The sequence below is a fragment of the Centroberyx gerrardi genome, unplaced genomic scaffold (assembly GCF_048128805.1).
Source record: "Centroberyx gerrardi isolate f3 unplaced genomic scaffold, fCenGer3.hap1.cur.20231027 Scaffold_84, whole genome shotgun sequence".
Taxonomy (NCBI): domain Eukaryota; kingdom Metazoa; phylum Chordata; class Actinopteri; order Beryciformes; family Berycidae; genus Centroberyx; species Centroberyx gerrardi.
The window spans coordinates 5,349-27,500 of record NW_027605220.1 but is presented as its reverse complement, the minus strand read 5'-3'; the positions used below and the strand labels follow the sequence as shown (position 1 = coordinate 27,500).

Genomic DNA, 22,152 nt, shown 5'->3' with positions numbered 1-22,152 from the left:
TCATCTCATTACATTATGTCATAATGTCAGTTTCATCTCATTACATTATGTCATAATGTCAGTTTCATCTCAGTACATTATGTCATAATGTCAGTTTCATCTCAGTACATTATGTCATAATGTCAGTTTCATCTCAGTACATTATGTCATAATGTCAGTTTCATCTCATTACATTATGTCATAATGTCAGTTTCATCTCATTATAAAATACTTTGGGTATCAGTCATCCAGGTAGTAAAATGTCCAAGAAAATAGAAACAAAATCCATTGGACTTTCAACTCTTTCAACTCTTTATTTTAAATCCAGTGTTTCTATTTTCTTGGACAATACTTTTAGTTTTCTGTCTGAGGAAGAAGCCTGAAGAGTCACTGTGGACTCACCATGGTTCCACACAGAACCCTTAAAGAACCCTCCTATATCTGGCTGTGTGTATCATGTATCAACATTCATCAAAACATCAAAATCCTTCAGTTTCATGGTGGAAATATTGAATTATTATAATATTTTTTATTAAGTGTAACCTGTGAGGTCGTCACCTCAGGTATTTGTCCACCAATAGAAGGTTATCTGGGGGGGGGGGGGGGGGGGGGGGGCTTTTGTTCGTTTTCCTAGTAGTGCTGATTGGCTGGCAAAACAACACACACACACACACACACACACACACAGAGGAACCACCCTGGCCTCAATCAGTCCTGAAAATAGCCGGGACATTCTGTGGGAACACAATAGGTACTGTGAACAGGAAGAGGTGTGTGTGTGTGTGTGTGTGTGTGTGTGTGTGTGTGTGTGTGTGTGTGCAGGAAGTCTTTGAACGAGGCGTTGGGAGTTTCTTTGTGCGGAACATTCCAAACCTCCTCTTGGCATTTTGAACAGAGGAGGCTGTTATTGTTCTGAAACTCTCTGATGTTATCACGTAACCACACACACACACACACACACACACACACACACACACACACACACACACATCAGACGTTACACAACTGGTCACCTCTGGACCTTTAGACGTTGGTAACTTTGTTGTCTTGTGTCAACGCAAATCTTTCAGAAAGAGAAAATATTCAACTTAAATTTGCACAGTATACTTTGTTCTTGTGCTGATTTTGATAATAATAATAATGATAATAATAAGAGTAGCGATAACTATTTCTTGAGGTACATTTCACATGAAGTTCCATGATTGTCTGGACTGCTGTGATACAAGATGATGATGAAATATCTAGTTCAGCATAAACTTTTTATGATCCAAAGAAAAAAAACCTTTTAAAAACATTTTAAAATGAAGCACAGAGTTGTATCAGCACTGGCTCTGTTTGTCTGTAATATGTGATAAGATATGTGTGCTAACAGTTCAGTTGCTAATGCTAACTAGCAAGCTAGCTAGCTTAACCAGAGAGCTGAGAATAATGAACTGATAACAAATTCACACGACCGGTTTCTGTCTTGCTCGTGTTTTAAGAGAAATCAATAATTCCTGAAAATTAATTCTGAACTCAAACCAGCTGGAAGCAAAAGTTAGACAGACAGGAGTTTTATGATTTCTCCTCTTGTTGTTTTTAAAAGCCAAGTAACTGAACCTGTTTCAGAAAAGACTTGGACTCGAGTCACTATTTTAATAGCTTGAGTCTTGACTTGCTGCATGAAGAGAAGACTTGAGACTTGACTTGACTTGGGTTCTGGTGACTTGGGACTTGACTCTGACTTGTACTTTGATGACTTGAAAAGGTTTCTAAAGTCTTGACTTGAGATCTTGTGTTTGTGTAAATGACTTAGATTGAAAGTGATGAGATTTGTTCCAGCAGACGACTGAATTTAAATTCTGTTTTCTGAATTTGTATGGAATGATTGAATTTATTGAAGTTGAAACTGATTATAGAAATCAAACTCATGATGCTCTTACCAAGTTTTTATCCTATTAAAACCATATTGCATTGAAAAGTCCTAGATATTTAGTTTTCTTTAAGATATTAAATTGATACTGGACTCTTGATTTGTTCTGACTTGACTTGCTGTTCTACATTTAGACTTGAGACTTGACTTTAATGACTTGGACTTGACTTGGTAATCTACATTTAGACTTGAGACTTGACTTGAGACTTGTGCCTCAAGACTTGAGACTGACTTGGGACTGGAGTGAAGTGGACTTGGTCTCTCCTCTCCCTTAAGGGAAAATCTCTGGGAAAAGCAGCTGAATGTTCTGCGTGGGAATATTTCCTCAACACAATAAGAGTCTAACGTTGAGTGTGTTCATGTGTGTGGGTGTGTGTGTGTGTGTGTGTGTGTGTGTGTGTGTCTCACCGGTGCGTCCCTCCAGGCTGGTGTTTTTGGACTCCGCCCCCCCGCTCACGGTGCAGACCTGCAGCCTGTACAGAGCGCCGGGCGTCAGACCAATCAGCTGCAGGGAGGAGGAGCCGGCCACAACGCTGAGGCGCCGGACCAGAGCGCTGTGGAGCAGAGCACAGGTCAGACACACACACACACACACACACACACACACACACACACACACACAGAGGCACACACACCTGTCTCGCAGCAGGGTCAGTGTGTATGAGTCCACGTCTCCTGGTGGTTTTTCCCATGATGCCTGGAGGCTGTCGACTCCTGTGCTGCTCAGAGTGATGCTGCGCAACGCCATGGGGACTGGAACACACACACACACACACACACACACACACACACACACACACACATAGATTAGTACACTTTTGAGAACAGTCCATCAACTTACACATATTCCATAAAATATCCAGAAAATTAGCCAATTAACTTTAAAACAGTAAATAAACAGTAAAATCATCACACACACACACACACACACACACACACACACACACACACACACACACACACACACACCTGTCCTGCCCTCCACAGACACGGAGCTGTTGAGGTTCCCGCTCCTGGTCGTCACGGTGACGGTGTACCCCCTGCCGGGCGTGAGCACGTTGAACGTGCACTCCCTCATGTGAGGCTCCACCTCCCTGGTGTCCAGCGTCACGTTACCTAGGAGACGCAGGAGGTCAGAACAATAATAATAATACTACTACTACTATATACTACTAATAATGATATTATTATACTGCTGTCTGTCTGTCTGTCTGTCTGTCTGTCTGTCTGTCTGTCTATCTGTCTGTCTGTCTGTCTGTCTGTCTGTCTGTCTGTCTGTCTGTCTGTCTGTCTGTCTGTCTGTCTATCTGTCTGTCTGTCTGTCTGTCTGTCTGTCTGTCTGTCTATCTGTCTGTCTGTCTGTCTGTCTGTCTGTCTGTCTGTCTGTCTGTGATTTCCACTATTAGACGATTTTAGTTTTTTAGCCAGAACCATCATGCTGCGTTCAGGTGCTGCTGGGAAAGTCGGCCGCTAAACAGCGCTGCTTTCACGTGCTATTTTGTCAGAAAATAAAACCCGAAAAACAAGCAATAAAGAAATGAAATCTGTTGAAGGTGGAGAGTTGTTCAGTGTTGGAGGTTTGACTGACAGACTTGTAGTTTTTGGTGTTACTGAGCTTCTTTATTCTGACTCCTTGTTACCGTGGCGAATGGCGAGGAAGTAGCTGTCACGTGACGCGGAGGGGGCGTGGCTCCACATGGCGCTGAGCGAGGTCTCGTCTGAGTGACGGATGTGCAGGTCCAACACCGGAGCAGGAGCTGCAGAGAGGGGCGGAGCCAACAGTCAGACAGCAGCACATCCTCTAAAACAACCAGCTGGATACAGACTGAAAATAAGCGATGTGATTGGTCAGCTGTATCTGCATTAACACAAACAGTGGAATTCAAAAATGTTGTGTAATTGCCACTTAAGATGCGTTTAAAGTAAAAAACAAACTTTTGAAATAGAAAAACTACAAATCTGATGCAGGACAGCCGACCTGGACCAAGTCTTAATATGATGCAAACATTCAAGGAAAAATAAATAAATAAATAAATAAAGTGATGTTCACTTCCCATAAACACAAACAAGTTTTAGCATCAACAACCTCACTAATGAAGCTGATTCAAAGTTTCATGTCAGACATCAATTTGTCAGAATTTTTTGCATTTTCTAAAATGGTCGAATGACTCTTTGTTTTAAAACAAAAAGCAAGAACAAAATATGAGGATTTCATATTATTATTGTTGTTGTTGTTGTTGTTGTTATTGTTGTATCTTGGAAGTAACAAACAGGTCAAGCTTCCACTACAATACCAAAGTGTTTCTCTACATCTCCAGTGAAAACTAAATACAAAAGAATAGAATTTGATTTTATTTTTTCTTGTTGTTTTTTACTTTTCTTCTTCTTTCATTAAAACTATTTTACCGGAGCCGAGCCTCCTCCAGTCTGCTCACTCTGTACTCTCCTCTCTATCATTTTAATGTAAGGAGGATATTATTTCCGGACCTGTCCTCCCGGTGCAGCTGCTCTCGGCCGTCAGTCCGCCGCTCTCCGCGCGCACCGCGGCTCGGTACAGCCGGCCGGACAGCAGCGCGCCGCCCGGGAAGCTGAAGCGCCGCGCCTCGCGCCCCGCGGCCGCGCGCACCAGCTGCTGGGAGCCGTCATACAGAAACACGCTGTAGCTCTGCCACAGGCCGGCAGGGGGAGACCAGGACAGACTGAGCCCGCCGGGGGGGGAGGGGGAGAGGGAGAGGAGGGAGGGGGGGGCCGGAGCTGCACGACACAGAGACGGGACAATAGAATTTAATAGAATACAATAGAATACAATAGAGGACGATGGAGCAGAGCAGAATAGAGTACAGTAGAGTAGAACAGAGGCTCAATAGAAGAGGATAGGATAGAGTAAAATTGAATAGAGCAGAGCTGAGTAGAGTGGAGTAGAGTAAAGTAGAGAATAACAGAATAGAATAGAATAGAATAGAGGACAATGGAGCAGATAGTAGAGTAGAGTAGAGAACAGTAGATTGTAACAGAGGAGAATACAATACAATACTGGAGGACAGAATAGAGTGAAGCTAAATAGAACAGAACAGAAGAGTAGAATTGAAGTAGAACAGAGCAGAGTACAGTAGAGTACAATAAAGTAAAATAGAGTGGACTATTGTTAAATTAAGTAGAGTACAGTAAAATGGAATAAAATACAGTAGAGCATAGTACAGTGGAGTACAGTTAAGTAAAGTAGAATAGAGTACAACAAACAGTAGAGCAGAGTACAGTAAAGCAGATTAAAGGACAGTAGAGTAGAGTAGAAGAGAGTAATGAAGAGTAGAGTAGGCCTACAGTAGAGTAGGATAGAATAGAGTAGAGCTCTGACAGACTGACCTGTCCTGGCCGTGACTTCTGATTGGCTGCTCAGTCCTCCGCTCCTGGTCGTCACGGCGACCTGATAGGCCGACCCGGGGGTCAGCTGATTGAACTCCGCCTGCGTGGCGTCGGGGGGGAGGGTCTCCTCCCGTCGCCGGCTCGTCTCATTGGCCGAGACCGTGACCACGATGGCGTCCAGGTCGCCCTCCGGCCGTTGCCATGACAACCGCAGGAAGCTGCTGGTGTTGTTGGTGTTGGTGTCAACGGTCAGGTTGGAAACAACAGAGGGAACTGGAGAGAGAGAGAGAGAGAGAGAGAGAGAGAGAGAGAGAGTTAACGTGTGTGTGTGTGTGTGTGTGTGTGTGTGTGTGCGTGTGTGTGTGCGTGTGTGTGCGCATGTGTGTGTGTGTACCTGTCTGTGCCTGGATGGTCCGGCTGTTCTGCAGCCCGCCGGCCTCCGTCACCATGGTAACGTTGTACAGCCGTCCGGGTGTGAGCTGCAGCAGTGTGTGTTGCGTCGCTGTGCTCTCCAGACTGACGCTCCGCACCAGACCTGACACACACACACACACACAGGTCACATGACTCAGGAGCAGCTCGTTTATTGGATGAGAGAGTTTGAACCTGTCATCCCGTCACTTCATCTAACATGATGGACTTGTCTGTCTCTTCTTCTGTGGTGTTCAGACTAGTAAAGAACACATGAAGAAGTAGCTGAATATGAGCATCAGTCCAGAGTACAGTAGAGTAGAACAGAGGAGCAGTAGAGGAGGATAGAATTGAGTAAAAGAGTAGTAAAGAATAACAGAATAGAATAGAATAGAATAGAATAGAGGACGATGGAGCAGAGCAGAATACAGTAGAGGAGAGGAGAGGACAATGCAATACAGGAGGACAGAATAGAGTAAAATTGAACAAAACAGGACAGAAGAGTAGAATTGAGTCAAGTAGAACAGAGAAGAAGTAGAGTACAGTAAAGTAGAGAAGAGTAAAGTAGAGTACAGTACAGTAAAGTATTAAAGCAGTGAAGAACACATGACGAAATAGCTGACTTCATTTTGTTCCGCTAGGCTTTCCGTCTCCTCCTACCCATAATCCCTTGTGTTTTGGGGCGGTTTCCTTCAACCAGCTGAACTTCTTCTGAACGGACGGATTGGTCAGCGTCCGTTCAGCCAATCAGATCGCTCCTGCGTTTGTTCTGTAGAAACTAGCGGCGAACACAGAGACGACGGTCCGACCGGAACAAAGACCCAACAGAGAAACCTGGCGAAGGTTTTACTGAGTTTCTACTGTAGAGTCTGTTTCTGCTGTTTCTATCAAGTAGAGCCGAAAGATACTGACAAAAAATCTAATTGCGATTATTTGACATAATATTGGAATTGCAATTTAAACTCTAAACACACACACACTTTTTTTTTTTTTTTTAATGTTTTTAACTCTGTAGCACTTTGAGATTCACTATGAATGAAAAGTGCTATACAAATAAAATGCATTATTATTATTAACTGTGATTCATATCATCACAAGGTTTTCTTTTCATTTTTTAGAACTTTAAAATAGTTTAAAGAAAAGTGTTTTAAACTACGATAGATGTGAGTGAGCAGATTTACTGAGTTTGAGTCTGATGAAGGTTTTGATTCTAAAACCAAACTCTCTCTGAAGAAATTAACTGCAGGCTCTGAGATTTGGAAATTGTGGAAATTCTTATTGGGATTTAGATTTTTTTTTTTTTTTCGATGAATTGTTCAGCTGTACTATGAAGCAGCTCCATCATGAGCAAAACCTTCCTGTTCTTCTGCCTCGCCGCCATGTTGACGCTCCAAAACAAACCAAATCTATCTGACTGATTCTGTCTGTTTTCTGATGACCAGGCTCTGAGGCCGAGTCCACGCTGATCCAGATTCATCTGTACTTCTCTGTTTTGTCCTTCCAAAGTGGAACTTTCTGAAAACGCTCCTCCAAGCGGATGAATGTGAAAACGGCGGTCTGGTGTTGTAGTGCGGACGGGGAAAACGCTGACGTGTGATGGTCATGTGATCTCAGGCGTGTCGCTGTCATGTGATCCATCAGGCTGAATCAGCTGGTTGTGTCTGGAGAGCCGCCCCAAACTTAGAGAAGAACGACTCTACTGTGACACTTTTTCACTTTTTGATTGAGGCATTTTTTCAGAAACTGAACTTGCTAACGGACTTTGTTCTTCACGATCGCTCTGCAAACAACAACCTTTTAAAAATGGCGCTGCTTGGTGGAAATGGTGTAAAGCTTCCGGCCCAAGTGTCCTGAGCAGGAGCAGGGAGGACATGATGCGTTTCTGGCGGTTCAGTGTGGACAGCGAACTTTTAGACTTTATTTTTCACATTTTTCTGCATTAGTGTGGACAAAGCCTGAGTTGAACATGAGGTCATACCTGTCTCGGTCTCGGTCTCGGTCTCGGTCTGTCCCGGACCGCCGGGCCGCTGCCACAGCTGCAGCCTGAAGCGCTGCGTCCTTCCTGGGCCGGCCTGCCAGGAGACAGCCAGGCTGCTGCTGGAGGCGGAGCTCGCCGCCAGGCCGCTCGCCGCCGCCGGAGCTGCAGGGACGAGGAGGCGTTCGGTTTGAAAAGGGAGAGGCAGGAGAGACAACGTAGCAGCGACAGTCGCTCTATTTGTGCAATCACTCCTCCTTTCATCCCTCCATCATTATTGCTGCATGTCATCGCTGTCGAGTGAAAACCTCGTAACTCCAATTTTGTTGAATTCAGATGAAAAGCTCTGGGACAAGCTATGGGTTTATGAATCCTTTTAAAACCCGTTAGATAAACTCTACACTGCACGGTGTTCAGCTGAAACAAGGCGGTTTTTGACATTTTGGAGATACAAGATTTTTACCCTATGGAAGCCCATTGAGGACATACTGTACATTCCTACATCTTATTTACGCCATTTTCCCTTGAAAACGAGTTAAGTTTCTTTGTTTTCTCCAGATATCTGGTTATTTATGGCATTACCTGAAGATAACACAATTTGTTTTCTCTAGATAATGAGAAAATTATCTTGAGATCTTGGGATAACAAAAATTGTGTTCAAGAGATAATTCAATAATTTCTCACTCCTGTTCCTCTGACATCGCTCCATAAAATCACCATATGTTTCCTGAAATGATTTTAAAAGCAAATTATCTCATTATGTCGGGAAAACAATTTTTGTTATACCAAGATCTTGAGGTAATCTCAGGAAAACAAATGTGTTTTCTCTAAATAATGACAAAAATAACTTGATATCTCAAGAAAACAAAGAAAATTAACTCATTATCACAGGAAAATGGTGTAAATAAAATGTCCTCAATGGGCTTCCGTATCTCCTGACAACAGTGATGTGTTTTTGTATCGTTTTATTCACTGAGCCAGTTTAGGATCCGGTAAAACAAAAGGTAGAGAATGTAAGAATGTGATGATGGAGGAAGAGAGGAGGAGACACAACATGAAGAAATGTGACTCATTTATCAGACTTAAAATGGCTGCAGTGACGTCTACAGGTCAGACAAGTTTAATTGCTTCTGTGTGTGTGTGTGTGGGTGTGTGTGGGTGTGCGTGTGTGTGTGTGTGTGTGTGTGTGTGTGTGTGTGTGTGAGGGTGGAGAGAGAGCGGTCGGAGATGTCGGAGCCAGATAATATTGTTCTCTCTCTGTGTTTAAAACACCCTGGCGACACACACACACACACACACACACACACACACACACACACACACACATAACTGTTAGACCGCTGAGAGAGGCATTGTGGGAAAGCACAAACCAGGAAGCAGGGAACTCTCAGACAAGCGGGTGGTGTGGAGGGGGAGTAGGAATGTTTGTGTGTGTGTGTGTGTGTGTGTGTGTGTGTGTGTGTGTGTGTGTGTGTGTGTGTGTGTGTGTGACCCCCTGGCGCTGGTTGTCAACAATGCTCTCACAGTCAAAACGCCACAAACTGAGGCGACAATTACGATCAGTAATAGTTTTTGTGTTAAAAAAGCTTTGGTGCTTCAAAGCAGATTATTTATCTGAATGGTTCAGCATTCAGATAAACCATCGCCTGTGTTTCCAGTTCACTTGACACCAGTAACACCAGTAACACCAGTAACCAGAGGCGTCAGTTTATCCATAGGATCTTAATAAACTTTCTCTTTTTCCATCATATGAACTTGATGCTTTTAAGCGATGCAACATTTGTCCTCAAAGAGACTGCAGAGTAACTGCAGCGTTGAGGAAACAGTTAAAACCGTTAAAACAGTTAAAACAGTTAAAACAGTTAAAACAGTTAAAACCGTTAAAACAGTTAAAACAGTTAAAACAGTTAAAACAGTCTCAACTCTTCCCTCCGTCTCTTTCAAATTAACGGTGATAACGTTATGTAACGTAACGAGTGTTGAGCCTTAACGTCGCGTAACAACCAGCTGTCCGGTCGGTTCTGGTTCACACTGCTCAGACCGACTGAATCCACTCTCACATTCAGTCGTCAGTTCATAGTATTCCCATGATGTCACATCAATATGGCGCTTTACAATACACACAGCTCATTGGCTGTGGTTGTCATTTGATTGTAATCAGCTGTTAATTTATTATAATCAGCTGTTATTTTCCTACCAAGACGGCCGTGTGCTGATGGAACAGAACAGTGTGACTACCTGCATGTTTCAGGTCTGAGTTCAGGTGCAGAGCGGCTCTCCTACCAGCTGAGCAGTGTGTGAACCAACAGCTTTAAGCAGCAGTGGCGACTGTTCTGGATGTTCTGGATACAGCAGAGTTTAATAATTTTATTATTCAAAGTAGCATAATGTGATCTCACATATTGTGCAGTGTGTGTATGAAATGTGGTGATGTGACTAGATGTGATTTTCTGTACTTCAACATGTACTTTGTAATTTATTGTATTGTTTGTGTTGTATTTTATGTCGACCTGCCCTGGGACTGCAGATGGAAATTAGCAAATAGCTATAATCTGGTGCAAAGCATCTTTTCTCTTTTCTGAGATCAATGTTCTCTTTTGCACATGGTCCCTGACAAATAAACTTAATAAACTAAACTAAACATTTAGCTGCAGTGTGGACGCAGACAGAAGCCCAGGTCAGATGTACTGAACGATGCATCACTTTCACCAGCCACCTGATGTAAATGTGACAGGGTGGAGTGTGTGAGAGTTGGTCTCCTCCGTCACGTCTGGTCAGCAGAAGCTGAACCTCCGCCCTCCACACCAAACACTCAAGTCTCCTACTCCACCCTGTAGCTACACTCACGCTTTCCCCTCGTTCCTGACAATACACAATCATTTCTCGCTATTGATTTCAACAACAATAAGCTAATGGCACAGCTGGCATGAAACAATGCGCTCAATTGTATCAGCAAACAATTAAATACCAAGCTGAGAACTGAGGATCGCAGCTCACTCTGTACATTCATGTTTTCATGAAGTCAGCTGATGAGGTGAATCCAGGTAAAAGCCAGTATCCATTATTGATCCACACTGATCACAAGAGATACAGAGAAAGAGAAGCAGACAAGTTACAGAAGGAGTTTTGAGCTTTGAGACAGTTGAGATGTGGATTGTGTAAAAGAGGCTGCAGCTCAACATCAGGAATATAATATTTTGTTGTTTTAATATTTCATTCAGTGTAAAACTCCTGGCTTGATGAGCTACATTTTGGACTACAGCTGATATGCTTTCTTTTCAACCAGAGAAACCCTGCTGCTAGCAAACAAGTCAGCTAGCATACTAAAAACACACAAAAGCTAAGTCCACATAAAGAAATCAATTAGCTATGACATGCTATGACCAAACAGCCAGAACCATGCTACTAGCAAGCAATGAGTCAGCTAGCATACAAACAAACAAAAGATAACAGCTAACATAACATGCTAAGAAATCAATACAGGCTGCTAGCTAACATGCTACTAACAAACCGCTAGAGCAACCGTGCTACTAGCAAAGAGTCAGCTAGCATGCTACAAACACACACATGCTAACTAGCCAAGATAACAAGCTAAGGAATCACTAGCAACGGGGCTTATGGGAAATGTAGTCCTAATATGGAGAAACACTAGCACTAACAATACTACTGGAGTGAGACACAGGAGACCAATCATCTCATTAGACCGAGGAATATTAATTTTAACATTTAGCATCTTTTACAACTGTGTAGGGAACTTATTTCCTAAACTCTCCATTAAAGCCAATATAATCAAATTCTTTCACTGCTGGTTATACAAGTAATATATAATATTATATATAAGTTATACAGTACACTCAAAACAGTCAGATAATCAGATAAAACCAGAGTAGCAGCAGGTTTTACCATTCAAGTAATAAGTAATATATTATATAAATGATATATAACAATAATAAGCTACTTCTAGTTCAACATTTAGTTCAATTTAATTCAATTTAGCCTAAAAATAGGCCGATAAAAGATACTGCAACCACAAAAGGTCAGTGTAGCCTTAGTCAGTGTGCCTCGAAAGATAAGGCAGGTAGTGCTGGACACACACACACACACACACACACATACACACACACACACACAGAGGGAGTAGTAGTAGTGTTGCGTGCTTAGAAGGTCAGTGTCGGGACTCGGCTGGGCGCAGCAACGCCCCGTTTCCTCCAAAACACACACACACACACACACACACACACACACACACACACACACACACACCCTTTCCCAGCGCTTCCCACAGAACAAAGAAACAATGGAGGCAGGAAATGGCTGAACCCTGAGCTCTGGCCACACTGGAAATACATTGAGGGTCCAACTTCTGTTCTGGAGCCCCGCCAGCACACACACACACACACACACACACACACACACACACACACACACACACACACAGGGTGGGCATATACACACAGAAGAACATACATTACAAGAACAGACACAAATGCACAAATTTGGACGCACATTCTTACAAAGCAACACACCCAAGCGCGTGCACACACACACACACACACACACACACACACATTTACTTTTACTGCTCTATCACTCTCTCTCAGCAGCGCAGTAGTTCCTGTAGCTAATCACAGAGCCACAGAGAAGGGAAGCTATATGACATTAGCTGTGGGATGCACACACACACACACACACACACACACACACACACACACACACACACACACACACTTACAGTAGACTCAACACAACAAAGACCTGGAGCCCAAACTATAGTTGTTTTACTGCAATAGGCGAGAGGAGAGAGGAGATGTGAAGAAATGCACAGAATAGAATAGAATAGAATAGAATAGAATAATGAGATACAATTAAAACATGTTAAATGTCGATATTTATCATCATTATTGATCACTATTGATCAGTATTGATCAGTATTGGACAAGTTGTTTTTTGTTCTTTGTTGTCAACCAATGCTGGTCATATTTCATCCTTTCATCTGAGGACGAAAACAAAGAGATGCACTTGGTTATCTCTTATCCTTACCTGTTTTATCTTCCTTTTTTTCATTTGTAATTTGTCATTTTACCAGACAAATTATGTATTTTTTTTTTTTTAATGTAAAACATATTGAATTTGACTTGTGTGTATGAAATGTGCTTTATAAATAAAGTTTGCCTTGCCTTGGTGATATTCTACTGTGCCATCTAATGGTCATACAAGCAGCATGGAGCCTTCTCCGTGTTGGAAACAACATGGACGACATTTCTGGAGATATTTTACAGACATTTTCAACTGTTGGACAATGAAATTCAAATATTTCTTGGGCCAATCATTCACGCCAATGTCATTATTTGTTTGAGAAATGCATTTCCATTGCTATTTATTACAAATTTTTGGTGATAAACAATTTCTCAGCTTCATGGAGTGCAACACTGAGAAATGTTATCAAATTTTACTATTTACGTTTATGATTTCTAATTCAATACATCATAATTCACAAAAAACTTGTCGCAAATTGGATGTCGCTACTGGCTCCGCTTGCTCTGGAAGAACAGCAGCGTCTTCCTGTTCGATCCAGCAGATTTCCTGACACCGAGGATGTAACGCAGCTAGAGACTGAGGACCAGATTCAAACTTGTGATTTCTCGAATACCAGCAGCACCTCAGTCTGTTGAGCCTCTTAGGGGAGAGAAAGGTTTCAAGCAGTTGGAGGTCTGAAGTGGAAGGGACTGAGCAGGACTTACTGGTGTGCAGGGTGAGGTTTTCCGTCTGCTGGTCCGTCTGCGATCGGATCTGCAGCTGGTAGGCGGTTCCGGGCTCCAGATGATCCAAGACGCAGGTAAAGATGCCTCCTACATCCTTGTTCCCTCCATCCTCGCCTCCTACCTCGTTCGTTCCCAAGTCATTACCTCCTGTCTCCTCCTCGCTCTCCTTGCCACTCGTCTCCTCCTCTCCTCGGTCCTTGCCTCCTAGTTCCCCGCCTCCTACCTCGTTGGTCCCTAACTCCTCGCCTCCTACCCCCTCGGCTCCTCCCTCCTCCTCCTCCCCCCCTCCTCCTCTCCGACACGGCGTGCCTTCAGCTCCGGCGTCCGGGGAGGCGATGGAGAAGGAGCAGTCCCGCCCGGGCGTGGTGAGCGTCAGCCGGATGGAGTCCGGCCTGGAGACCGGATCGGAGACGGAGGCGCTGCAGGGCGGGGAGAGCCGCTCAGCCGGAGCCGCACTGCTCCAGTACTGAGAGGAGAGAGAGGACAGAAGCGATCAATAAGTTCATGTATCAATATAGATGTTATTTAGATGCTGATGTACACGATTCAATGCTCAAAAGAAGAGATTGTTTTTCACTGACTATGTTTACATGCACACTATAATCCGATTAACGTCAAAGAAGATAGTAGTCTGATTAAGCTGTTTACATGAGCTGCACAGAACCGTTCCATTCATATTCCCATTTACATGCAACAGAGCAAAGTAATGATCATAATGTTAAATGATAGGTGTGAGTTTCCGTTTCCGTGCTGTTTTACAAACATCTTGAAAAAAGCTCTTTGGTCGAAACGTCGATCAATAAATGATGGAATTGGATTGAGTGTGCGGCCATCTTTCCCTTCTTCCTTCAGTACATTTATACCCAGCACCTCTTTTGTTGGTGTGCGTTTTTGACTTTTCGTCATTTTGTTTTACAAACCACAGTCATAGGTTGTGTTCAGAACCGCATACTAACGTACTATTCATACTAAGTATGACGTGAAGTTGAGTATGTAGTGCGTTCCAACTGCATAGTATGTGAATTTTGTGTACGCGAGAAATGCCCGGATGTATACTAGATTAGCAAGAATTTCTGAGTATGCGGCGTGAGTTTACTGGACAGACTCAACCGCCCCAGAATGCATTGCGTCTCTTCAGACTGCAGAATGGCGGTCCTGGTCCCAAATCTCCGAAAACGTCGCAGCAGATTTACAAACAGGTGTTATCTGGATAAACTGACCACATATTGGGAATCTACATGGTTACTTTCTCACCTGAAAAAATATTAAAACTTAATAAAGTGACGTGACAGTCGTAGAGCCAAAATTACAACAGCTTTTAGCCTGCTTTAAAATCCCCGCTATCGCTGCCGGCTGGTGCGAAATGCATTCTGGGATACTTGGCTGTATACTTCAGTGTGAACAGTCTGCTGGTAATGGCATACTTAATTTCATAATTTCAATCATTTAGTAGGCAGTATGCAGTACATACTTGAGTATGCAGTAGGCAGTACAAAGCTGCGAGTCGTCACGCCGTCATCATGTGTCGCAAAATGTCGCAATTAAGTCACAGTGAGATTAAGGCGTTTACACGTCTGAACAGCCCGTAAAGAGGAACTGAACACCAAACCCAAATCTGTGGAGAAGCCTGCCACCTAATGGTGAAAAGTAGGGAACTGAACTGGCCTTGTGCTCTTTAAATAGCTTGACTAACATCGTAATACTCCACGTTTTAATTGGAATATGCTTACTCTGATTAAGACAAAAGCCCATTTTATAGTCGAATGTAAAGCGCGAACGTAAATAACATAGCGGTGCTTATATTTATGTTTTTATACACGTTGATGTGCGTGTAGTATGCCGTTGAAAGCAGGTACACGGGATGGCAGTGTTTTAAAAAAATCATATCGCACGAAAACGAAACACAGAAGAAGAGAGGAACAGGAAGCAGATTTGACAACAATCACCGGTAAAAACAAACATGGACGCCACTACAGCAACGCAGCTGGAGGAACGGGATGAGTTGGAGCAGCTGGAGCTTGAAGAGTTGGACGGCGTCATGATCGCCCCTACGATCGACCAATCAGAGCTCTCGACTCGACGTATAGACTCAACGCAAAGTTGAGATGTTTGGGCAGGTTCCAACACCGACGCTGAGACCCTTTTCAACCCCAAATACGTGTCAAATAACGTCAGTTTACATGCAGAGATGCTATTTTCATAACAGTATTCTCTTAATCGGATGAACACAATAGACTCACAAAATTGGTTTGGGCTGGGAAACAATTTCTCATTCTACATTAGATTTAGAAACTGCATTTAAAAGTAGATCAAAAATTAAACATTGGACAATTAGCCAGAAATTAACCAAAATTGGAAAGAAAACCATTATTAAACGAATCAATTATGAAATCAAACACCAACTCACTCCAGATCCAGTGGGAGTATGAACGTTAATCTCCTAAAAGAACCAGGAGTGTGTGCTAATGGGTCCAGTGGGTTTTCTGTCATGGGACACTTTGGTTCAATAGAAAAATCAGAGGTACGACAAAATGATTCATTACAGACTCATGAGATCAGATTCACACTCGATCAGTTCTCTTTTACGGAAGCCCATTGAGGACATAAATTCATACATTTTATTTACACCATATTTATAAGATATTGAGTTATTTATGTCATGATCTCGAGATAACAAAGTAATGTTCATAGAGTAATTATCGATATCTGGAGAAAACCAAACTTTGTTTTGAATAATCTGCTTTCCTTTAGGATGTTAGTTCCAATCAGAAAATTAACTAGAAAACAATTTTTTTTTTATCCCAAGATGAGAAAATTACCTCGAGATCTCAGGAAAAAAATTAGATAATTTTCTCATTAGATGATGACATAAATATCTCAATATCTCAAGAAAACAAAGAAAATGAACTCGTAAATAAAATGTATGAATGTATGTCCTCAATGAGCTTCCGTAGTCTTTGGTCAGCATTGTTACAGCTGAATTTGACAGGAAAGACCGGCCACCAGATACTGAGGATGTTTCAGTCCATGAAAGTCTGTTTGATCTGCAAGCCAACAGCCTCAGTATCCTTCCTAGTGACTGATGGCGTGTAAAACTGATATAAACCTGCCAGCCTGACCAGACCAGAGTCCAGAAACCACCAGGAGCCTCCGGACACTCAGCTGTTTGATTAATGTGCTTTTGTCTCTCGAGGGTTTGGTGCAAAAGGGGCTTAAGTGACATTTTGTCTGAAGATTTGTGTTATATATCATTGGAAAGCTCTTGTTGAGCTCTATCTGATGGGTAAAAGCACATTTGGAATCATAAACAAAATACACTAAAGGGGAAACTCGTGTGTCCAAGTGTCCAAGACTCAAACCCTAGATTCAATTTGGTGCAAAAAGGGCACAACTGCACTGAATAGCTTCTTATTATTCTATAAGAGTATAAATGATTCTGATATGTTTTTAATAAAGATGCAATAATTTAAAGTTTTCTTGTTGCTCTCAGCCAAAGGGACAGATAAGTGTTAATTATATCATTGGGAAACTCTTGTTGAGCTAAATCTGATGGTAAAAAAAACACATTTGCAAAAATAACAAAAAATAAAGGGGAAAATCCAAAAGACTCAAATGTCCAAAACCCTACATTAAATTTGGTGCAAAAAGAATGTAACTGCACTGAATTTCTGAATCTTAGGCTGCGACTACTATCTTCTATAAAGTGAGAGATGGAGATTTGGCCTTTTTGTAGAGCTGTCCAAATGTTTTTTATTAAAATTCTACTATCTAACTATATAGTCCAGTTAAATATTCCTACAATACTCTCTGTAAAAGCATAAATGGTCCCTATGTTATGCTTTGAATAAAGATGCAATCACTCAAAGTTTTGTTGTTGCTCTGCCATAAAATTATGAAAATGTCACTCAGGAAGGATCTAGTATTTAAAAGTAGGAAAGTGTACCATTCTGTCCACCTACCATTCTGTTACATACTAGTATAACTGCTGTACTTTTTCACCATCAATAGTTTTGCTCTATTGATGGTTAAAAGAGCACATTTGTAATAATAAAAAAAGGAGAAAATCCAAAAGACTCAAATGTCCAAAATCCTAGATTAAATTTGGGTAATTTGTGTAAAACTACACTTAAATAGCTTCTTATAGAATATCAGTTTTCTGAATCTTACTCTCTGTAAAAGTATAAATGGCTCCGATGTTGTGTTAAGAATAAAAAAGTTGAAAGTTTTGTTTTGAAAATGTGCCATTTTGTCAACCAAGGACTTGCGTTACATGCTAGTATAACCGCTCTACTTTTTTCACCATCAGTAATTGGTAAATTCTGCAAGTGGTGGATTTCTGATTTCCCAATGCATCTCCTTAGTATTCCCATTATTCCCCTGTCTTGTACTGGGTGAAGACACGAGAGAGGAAGCTGCGACTCACCAGAAACAGGCCTGAGATCAGCCACAGGGGCAGATGAGTCTGAACTTTACATTTGGGCATGGTGTTCCTCCTTCAGCAGCAGATCCTCCAGCAGATCAGCCTCCACCATACTCCTGAAGGAAAATATCCCTCTGTCTCTGGGTTTCTTCGAGCGGAAGCGTTGGGAATCCTTTGGAAAACTGTTAGGGGAGAAGAAAAATGTCGAAACAAAAAATCTCCTTTTTGTTGTTTCGTGTTGAGGTGGAGCTGAAAAAGTCAAGTAAAAGTAGAATAAAATGGCGGAAAAGCAGAATGGATCCTTCAGAGAAAACAGAGTTAGTCCAAAAGTTGTCGGTTCTCAGCTTATTTTCTTCGGTCCATCGTTCGCTCTCTGTCTTCTCTCCAGATCTCACACATCCAGGCAGTCAGCCTTTCTTTTCTGGACTCTCTCTCTTTCTCTCTCATGAACTGTATGTCTCTCTTCCTGCCTGTCTCTCTCTCTCTCTCTCTCTGCCTGTCTCCCTCTCTGTCAGACTCTATAGTGGAGAGGTTGGGAGTCACTAACGGACATCCTGAATCCATCCAGCAGCTCGTTGAGTCGCTCTGAAAGCTCGACACATCGCCGGCTGCAGGCTATAAATAATCCCACCTGACTGAACAGCACAGGTTTAAATATAGCAGCGTGTGTTTGATCGAATCCCACTGAGACGGATCTGTGTGAGGAGGATGATGAGGATGAAAAGTTGAGGATGCAGAGTTCTCTCTTCCTCTGCCATCTTACTTTTTTCTGACAGGTTCTTCTTCTCTTTGTGGTTTTTCTGTCATTTCTTCAGTGCTTGGTGTGGATTTAGTTTCGGCTCCATGTTCATCCCTCCTTCAGTTTCATTTATGGCTTTAGTGCAGCAAATGTTGGTACTTGGATAATTGGACATTTTATGAGACTAGAGACTTTAAAGTTAAAAGTTAGGATGTTTTAGAGGGAATTTGGACTTTATTCTTGTAGGCTACTGTGCAGGTTTCAAGTCTTACATCCATGTGTTTTTTTGTTTCATTTTTTTTTTATCACGTGTTTCTAAAAATTCCTAACAACTAAGTTGGTATGGCAATAAAGTATTGAATCTTGAATCTTGAAATGATGCTTTTATTTTGAAGTACTTCTATTTGAAATCCCTATTTACACTTCATGGTTTTGGTCCCAGTTCTGGATCTAGTGCAGTGTTAAAAATATTGTTACCGTTTTGAAAATTGACTTTTTCAAAGTCACCACTTTTAAAGTAGCTATTGTAGTTTTATTTGAAATATTTTAATTTTAAATTCCTGTTTATACTTCACGGTTTTTGGTCCCAGCTCTGGATCTGGTTCACTGCTAAAAAATTTGATTTGGAAACTTTATGAAAACAAATTAATGTTCATTTTTGGGACTGAGTTGAGTTTTGAGTTTTGGAGGGAATTTTGGTGAAACTGTTATTTTAATTTCTTATTTTCTCTAGCATTATTCGTAATTTTGTTGCCATGGTGACTCACCAGGACACTCTCTCCCCCTCTCTAGCAGTTAAAAGGCCATGCTAGTTTCGTTCCAGTTGGTCAGTTCTACTTTTAGTCGTACACACCTCTTTCCTTCCTTCCTGTTCCCCTCCTCTCTCTCCATCTCTCTCTCCCTCTCTCTCTCTCCCTCTCTCTCCCTCTCTCTCTCGCCCATTAAAACGTCAAAAGGTCTCATTATATGTAGTGAAAGTTTCTCTGAACAATAAGTGACTGATGAATCATAAACAGTGAGTTCACTTCTCCATGATGCATCACTTCTGGAACTGGGATTGTGTCACCCAACTAAACAACCAGTCAGTCAGTCAGACAGTCATTCAGTCAGTCAGTCAGTCAGACAGTCAGTCAGTCAGTCAGTCAGTCAGTCAGTCAGTAAACCAGTCAGTCAGTCAGACAGTCAGTCAGACAGTCAGTCAGTCAGTCAGTCAGTCAGTCAGTCAGACAGTCAGTCAGTCAGACAGACAGTCAGTCAGTCAGTCAGTCAGTCAGTCAGTCAGACAGTAAACCAGTCAGACAGTCAGTCAGTCAGTAAACCAGTCAGTCAGTCAGACAGTCAGTCAGACAGTCAGTCAGTCAGTCAGTCAGTCAGTCAGTCAGACAGTCAGTCAGTCAGACAGACAGTCAGTCAGTCAGTCAGTCAGTCAGTCAGTCAGTCAGTCAGACAGTAAACCAGTCAGACAGTCAGTCAGTCAGTCAGTCAGTCAGTCAGACAGTAAACCAGTCAGACAGTCAGTCAGTCAGTCAGTCAGTCAGTCAGTAAACCAGTCAGTCAGTCAGACAGTCAGACAGTCAGTCAGTCAGACAGTCAGTCAGTCAGTTAGTCAGACAGACAGTCAGTCAGTCAGTAAACCAGTCAGAGCAGCAGTGTTCTTCATATCTTTATGTACAGATTACAGTAACAATATATAGATACAGTAGATAAATAGGTTACAGCACTACTTAGTGGCTATTGATCTGGACGCTCAACTCTTACCACAACATTCAAGTTGATTAGTAATACATTAAAAAACCACGTACCGTATACTAATTAGCATCAGTAGTACTCCGGCTGAGCTAGCCGTAATGCCCACACAGTGAGAGCTTAAAGAGAAACTCAACATGTTGAACTTTAATCTGCTGTTCTTCACAAGATATTTATAACTTTACAGGGAAACCTTAAGCTATCTTAAGCGACACTAAAAAGAGCTTCATATTGTTAGCATGCCATATTGAAACTGTAACTACTGATTGGGTTTTCTTACTGAAACCAATAGAGAGCTTCCAGGTGATGTAACCCCCCCCCCCCCTCTGGCGGCCATCTTGGAGGTCTTCAGCTCTGTGAACAGCTGACTGTGTTTCTGTCCGTCTCAACAGAATTGAACAGGCGGTTAATTTCTGTCTGTTTCTGACTGAACTGATCATTTCATCACTGATCCATCTGATTGATTTAGTGTTTAGATAATGTCAGCTTGTTAGCTAGCTAACCATAGTATCTGGTCAGCTAACATCACTGTCTTGTTGTTAACACATCTGATTAGCACACTAGCTAACGCAGCAGCTAGCGTTAGCATGTTCACATTAACATCAGTGTGTTTGCTGGCTAGTTAGCTAGCTAACAGTTTGTTCAGGTTAACTGAGCTGACTCTTCTCAAGCTACAACTCAGAGTGTTTTGGAGTAGAGACTAGGGCTAAAGACAAGACAGTTTACTGTGTCACAGTAACCAAATCCACCTTATCACACTATTCACTTTTACTGAGAACGTTACTGAATGGATCTACAGCCACACCACAACAAGCTGACTCAGCTATTTAGACATTTTTGTACACAGACAATTTTTATGATAGCTTGCAGCTATCAAACTCATTGATTTTCATTATATTTTAGGCATTTATCAGACTCTCTTATCCACAGCGACAACAGTACATCTAATAAGGAATGCTAACAACAATTTTCAATTAAAGTGCTAATACAGTGAGAGTTTCTCCACATTTTAGTGGAGTAACTGACAAGTGACTAAAATTCAGAAATGTCAATTCCCTTTAAGCTCCGTCAACAGTCAACAATATTAAAGCACAGGACACGTACCACCACCTACACAATACTACGTCAGAGGCAGTGTGTGTTGTGCCCGCTGCTATAGTGGGCATCGAGGCTGGGGTCAATTCACTTTCACTTCGATCAATTCAACATGGAAATAGAGAGAGTGCGTTACATTTGCTGTTGATAGAGCATTCATCCTCAATTATTTCTTAAAATAGGTTGTGACAAACTTTTTCAAGGCAAAAAGCTTTTTCGGTGCTTGAATTTTGAATCCAATCCGCTTCCTTCAATTCAGGAAGCTTGAAGGAAGCTTGAATTGACTGAATGGAAAGTGTATTGAGTCTGGTCCCAGGAGGCATGTTAGACATGTAGACAAAGAGATCTAGGTCCAAAGTCCCGTATTTTTTCCCCCTCATTTGTTTCAGAAATACTTAGAACAAAGAGGAATAAATAAAAAATAATTTGGTACATAGAAAAAGAATTGTCTTCAAAGTTTCTCTCGCTCATTGTCATTTGACGCTCCTGTTTCTGTTCGTCGGGTCCCAACGTTTCCGTTTTAGCAGCAAGATATTTGTTTGTGGTCCGTGGATTCAACATGTTACTGCCCACATCAGGTTTAATAGCACTTTCACATGTACACTGTTTCCCTAAACACAGAGAGCAGGACAGATGTTTGCATGTTCATCACTACCGTCCTGCCCAATCCTCAGATCTCCAAAACCAATCAACACCTCAGGAACTGACAAAAACCAACAAACCACTTCTGATAATACTCTCTTTCCTTCG

General features: G+C 42.0%; 1 protein-coding gene across 1 annotated transcript in view; it reads right to left on the bottom strand.

Annotated features, from left to right (window-relative positions):
- The window catches only part of LOC139922119 (receptor-type tyrosine-protein phosphatase beta-like), a 49,799-nt gene extending 31,571 nt beyond the window's left edge, over positions 1 to 18,228 (bottom strand). The window contains 10 exon segments of the mRNA XM_078282348.1: positions 2,300 to 2,445; positions 2,527 to 2,644; positions 2,861 to 3,007; positions 3,532 to 3,648; positions 4,379 to 4,645; positions 5,255 to 5,527; positions 5,649 to 5,794; positions 7,673 to 7,805; positions 13,382 to 13,868; positions 17,826 to 18,228. Coding sequence (XP_078138474.1) covers positions 2,300 to 2,445; positions 2,527 to 2,644; positions 2,861 to 3,007; positions 3,532 to 3,648; positions 4,379 to 4,645; positions 5,255 to 5,527; positions 5,649 to 5,794; positions 7,673 to 7,805; positions 13,382 to 13,868; positions 17,826 to 17,885 — 1,894 coding nt within the window. The 5' untranslated portion in view covers positions 17,886 to 18,228.
- Between the last annotated feature and the right edge of the window lie 3,924 nt (positions 18,229 to 22,152).